This window comes from Fulmarus glacialis, unplaced genomic scaffold (assembly GCF_000690835.1).
Source record: "Fulmarus glacialis isolate BGI_N327 unplaced genomic scaffold, ASM69083v1 scaffold6194, whole genome shotgun sequence".
NCBI classification, from domain to species: Eukaryota; Metazoa; Chordata; class Aves; order Procellariiformes; family Procellariidae; genus Fulmarus; species Fulmarus glacialis.
The window spans coordinates 31,999-36,836 of NW_009209864.1; the positions used below are offsets into that span (position 1 = coordinate 31,999).

At 36.7% G+C, this 4,838-nt stretch overlaps 1 protein-coding gene across 1 annotated transcript in view; it reads left to right on the plus strand.

The window, feature by feature from the left end:
- The window catches only part of SULF1 (sulfatase 1), a 33,374-nt gene extending 28,536 nt beyond the window's left edge, over nt 1-4,838 (plus strand). Inside the window, exon 15 of the mRNA XM_009576964.1 lies at nt 2,431-4,838. Coding sequence (XP_009575259.1) covers nt 2,431-2,461 — 31 coding nt within the window. The 3' untranslated portion in view covers nt 2,462-4,838. The remainder of the gene's footprint in view (nt 1-2,430) is intronic.

Sequence of the window (4,838 nt, forward strand, 5' to 3'; positions counted from 1 at the left end):
GCAGGAATCCAGCAAACTCCTTGCTGATCTTACTTCTCTGCAGCACAGCCCCGTTGCCCCGCTGAGGCTGGTGGGAAACCCTGCTCCTCTTCACTGGCCCCCAGACCTCCCTGCTGCCCACCCTGACACTCAGGCTTGCCCAGCTCAAGCCCCTGTCCCACTGCCTGGGACAGGCAGGAGATGCTTCTCTGGGCCCAAAGGCACTTTTCTGGCCCGTGCTTTGCCCCCCACTGCCCTGGTCCATCCCCAGACCTGCCACCGGTCAAACAGCAGCACTCCGGTTTCGGTTTCTGCCATCACATACCAAACCACTTTGGCCACCAACTTTCCTCCGACAGCAGTTTGTTTTCCTATACAGGCTCTGGTTTGGCAAATAAAAAAAAATGAAACTAGCAATACAAATAATAACAGAGCAAAATTTAAATATTATGGCATTTGCAGTGTGGTTAATCTCTCAGGGGGTTTGGCGACTAAATTCCTCAAAGATGCATCCCTTCATATGATGTTTTCTAGGGCCCTTTATACCTCTAAGCGCTGGAATAGTAAGACATTTTTTTCTTGAAACCTCTGCAGTATTTAATTATTTTTTGTTTCAGGAAACAAATTATCCACAATTTGTCTTACGAAGGTGGCTCTCGTGGCCATGCCATGATTTTGTTTCTCTTGTCTACTTCAGGAAAAGAAAGAAGGAAGATGCTCTGTCATAGCTGTCCTATTGGATCCAAAAAGCTTGTGTTGCCTCCTGTAATAGGGAGTTTGCCAAGTGTTTGCAAAAAAAAATATTCCTAGAACTCGCTTTAAAAAAAATAAGATATTTAGATTTTACATTGTAAAATATTTATAGCTGTTGTATTAAGTGAAGAAATATCAATGAAGACCAAATGTTCAGGTGTTTCCAAATAAGGAAAATGGTCTCCCTTTAGTGCAGAATAAGGGCCCTCATCATAAGAAAATCTCGACTTTTTTTCTGACCATAATGATATTTTTCTGACTTTCCATATGATGGACTAAATAGTGGAGAAATTCTTTCCATTGTGAAATCCCAAGCTAGTAAAGAAGCAAAGAATATAAGCTATAATAGATACAAGTTGTATCTTCTGTTTTACATGAACAATGAGAAAGGCCAAGTTAAAATACAAAAAAATTAATGGAGATGCCAAGAACCCACTGTAGGGATGAAGAGTTCAATGTAGATAAGTATTTGTGCTCAGTTCATGCTGCTGTACTGTAGCCACTTGAACTTCCAAGGTAATTACTACTAGCCTACTTGCCTGTACAATTTTCAGAAAGAGAGTAAGTCATCTAGTGAACTAACTACTAAATATTGCCTACAACATCATTTGTAAGGACAAATTTGCCACTTTCCCTGACAGGCTTTTGCATTATCTGATTAGTTTTTCCTTGTAGTTCACTTTGTTGATAAAATCTTTGTACTGAACACAGTCTGCACAGCGAATTAAATGAAATAGTGGTGTTCAGTGTTACTTGTCCATATAAAATTTCATGCTACATTTGATAATCTGGGTCACTATAGTCACTGCAGTGATTTTTAAAAATCTTTTGGAAATGGGTTTCTTTCATGTCTTTGCTTTATCTGGCTGTGATCAATATAAAATGCAGCTCCATTGCTACTTATAGACTCATATGTATGCCCTTTATTCATACTTACTATTCAATAAACCTGTTAGACATTTTCTTTGACAGTTTTTTTTTTTAATTTAAAAAATAAAAAAGAAAGCCCTTAGGAGGTTCTATATCTGTGTATATGTTAACACTATTTTACAGAGTGATGCAGTCCTGTAAATTAATTCACACCAAGTTTTTACAGCTTTTCTTTCTCCTAATTGCTCCATGTAAATTAAAATGAATGTTTACAAAGTAAATAAAATACTACCTTTGGCTATCATTTATTAAATAAAATGTGGGTGGTTGGTTTGTAGACTGTATGTCTCAAGCTACTCACACACCAAATTGCTGTGGGCATTGTTGAAGTTCAGGTCACTAATAGCTTTCAGAGTTAGTCCCATCTTTTATACTTAGCCATTGTTCATTTATTCCATATTTTGGTGGAGTGTTCAGGAAAGGCGAATGGATTGTTCGCTTATTGAAGCACCTTTCCTGCCTTGATATATCAGAGGAAAGCTTTATCTCTGACTGTCATCACAAAGCCCCATTAGACCAGATTTTGCGCTTTTTTACTCAGTCCAAGGATGTAGCAGAAGACAGGGAGTTTCTTGCTGTGTGTTCAGCGGGAGCTGTGAACACACCTGAGCCCAGAATCATGACAGATGTGGAGTGTCTTACATTTTGAGCTACATGTGCTATGAATAGTGGTGCTTTCAAGCAAATTGGAGTAGAAACACACATGCAAGCTTCGCTTGCACCTTTAAGCTGGTGTTCACCATTAGGCTTTATTCTTTCTTTCAACAGAGGACAGTTATGGGATGGATGGGAAGGCTAACCTGCCCAATTTCACTGGCGACATCGACTGGCAAGGACTGGAAGACTTGTACAGTGTGAATGAAAGTGTATATGAATACAGATACAACTATAGACTTAGTCTGGCTGACTGGACTAATTACTTGAAGGATGTAGATAGAATGTTTGCACTGCTGAACAGTTACTACCAGCAAAATAAAACAGACAAGGCTAACACTGCTCGAAGCAATGGGGAAGGGGACGAATCATCCACGCCGTTTACCTTGGTGGAAATGACTTCTGCTGAAGAATCAAGCGGCCTGCCTGCAGAAGAGTTGCAGCTTATTGTGCCAACGGACTTTGCAGCCCTCGCTTTGAGCACGGTGAATTTAAGTCAGGAGAAGAAACTTGAATTAAACAATGATATTCCTGAGAAAAGTAGTTTGAATGACGCACACTGGAGAAATAATCATCAAGCTGAAAAATGGATGGAGGATAAAGAATCAGACCGTTTTGATATGGATTTCAGTGGAAACGGTTTGATAGAGTTGGAGGCCCGGCATAGCTTCATGCTAAAACCCATCAGCATTCCTCAAAAGGACACTCAACAGGATAGTGACGCTGTGGAAGATATATTTGAAGACCAAATATATCTTCCCATGAGATCTGATGAACCCCTCGTTCATCAGGCTGTAAACGTATCCATTAAGGATTCAGCTATCGGTACCCAGAAAACAGGAACTTTCTTAAAAAAAACAGAGCAGAGTCTTGCAGGGGAAACTTCACAAATCCTAAATGTAGAAGGCAGTGCCTCAGCTCCACTCTCCTTGGATTAGATCAAGTTGTAAACCATTAAATAAGTTCTCCTTTTTCTTATTAGCAAACTAATAAAGGTAATCATGACAACTGACATTTCATGTTTATTGTAGATACGTTTTGCAGCTAAATTGAGCCCAGTTCAGTATTTGTCTGTGTGCATTTGTTTTATTCACACGCACAAATTTTTACAGTAATTCTCCCCACTGGGAAGCAAGATTTCCAGTTTTTGATGGAAAGAATCAGTGTTAACTTTCAAATGCAGTAGCACATTCTCCGGAAGCTAAACGTTTTTTCTTTAAAGAGGGTGTTCAAGTTACTTTCTCTATTTCCAAATGATCCCACCATGAATGAATGTTTCAGTCCACCCAATCTGTCTGCATTATGTCTTTTTCATAAGTTATTTTAACCACTGGAAATTCCTAATGTCACGCCTTTGAGTAAAATGCACTTTTAAAATCTGTATGCCATACCATTTATGAATCTAATACCTTACATGTTCTTAGTTTGTCTCATGTAATTGTGAAACCAATAAATAGATTGACAGGAAAGAGGTAATCAGCATGGATTGTGGAAACAGACTCTGAATATTATTTTAGCAAAAATATTGCATGTTTTTGTTATTTTAAGTAAATTTACTCTCAGAAAGGTATGGCTAATGATTGTTAACTGTAGGAGGATTTGTTTAAATTGGATTGTTTCCCTATATGTTGATATTGTCAGTATTAAAAATCCATGAGGTTTTTTGACTTTTTTTTTCCTGATACTGGTAGAAAGGTTTACATCAATACATATATGCTTTTGTCACCACATCTGATTTTTATTATCCCAAACAATATCTTGAAAACATTATTAGAATTTTGAGATTGAAATTCTTTTTGTTTTGTTTTGAACAAACATTAAAGGGAATGATAAAATCATGTTAGATTTACATTATTCTAGATACAAATGGCAGATGAGGTAAAAAATAGTAGTTTAGATAATTTTTGTTGTTGTATTCTAAATTTTTTCTTGAACTTTACCAAACATTAAATTTTATAAAGTATAATGCAAAAATGACTTTAAAAATCTGTATTACTCGAAACTTAATATCTTCCCTTGCTTTTTATAAATTTCTAAATGATTAGCACAACAACAACAAAAGGGAATTACCTCAAACAGATGTAATTCCGTAGTGTCCAATTCACGGGTGTGTTTCCTATCTGTTACATGTTATTTAGTGTAGTGAGTATTTTTTGGCTATTGCAAGCACTGCAGGTTAAACTTACATTCATTGCATTTTATTTTAAGTTGAAACTTTTTACAAAGGAGATTCTTTTAGTAGGATTTTAATAATTTTAAGAAACAGTCTTTTTGATGGACTCTGTACATATGTTAAAATTACTAGCTCTTTATCTGATGTATGTGTCATGGGCTGATTGATAGAAAAACGTATTTATGGTCATGAATGATGCTATTTGTACATAGGTTTTAAGTTACTAGGATACAGACTGTGTTTTTAAATCTTGTATAATATTTCTGTGATACTTTTATAGAACAATTCTGGCTTCGGGAAAGTCTAGAAGCAATATTTCTTGAAATAAAAAGTGTTTTACTTTACCTGC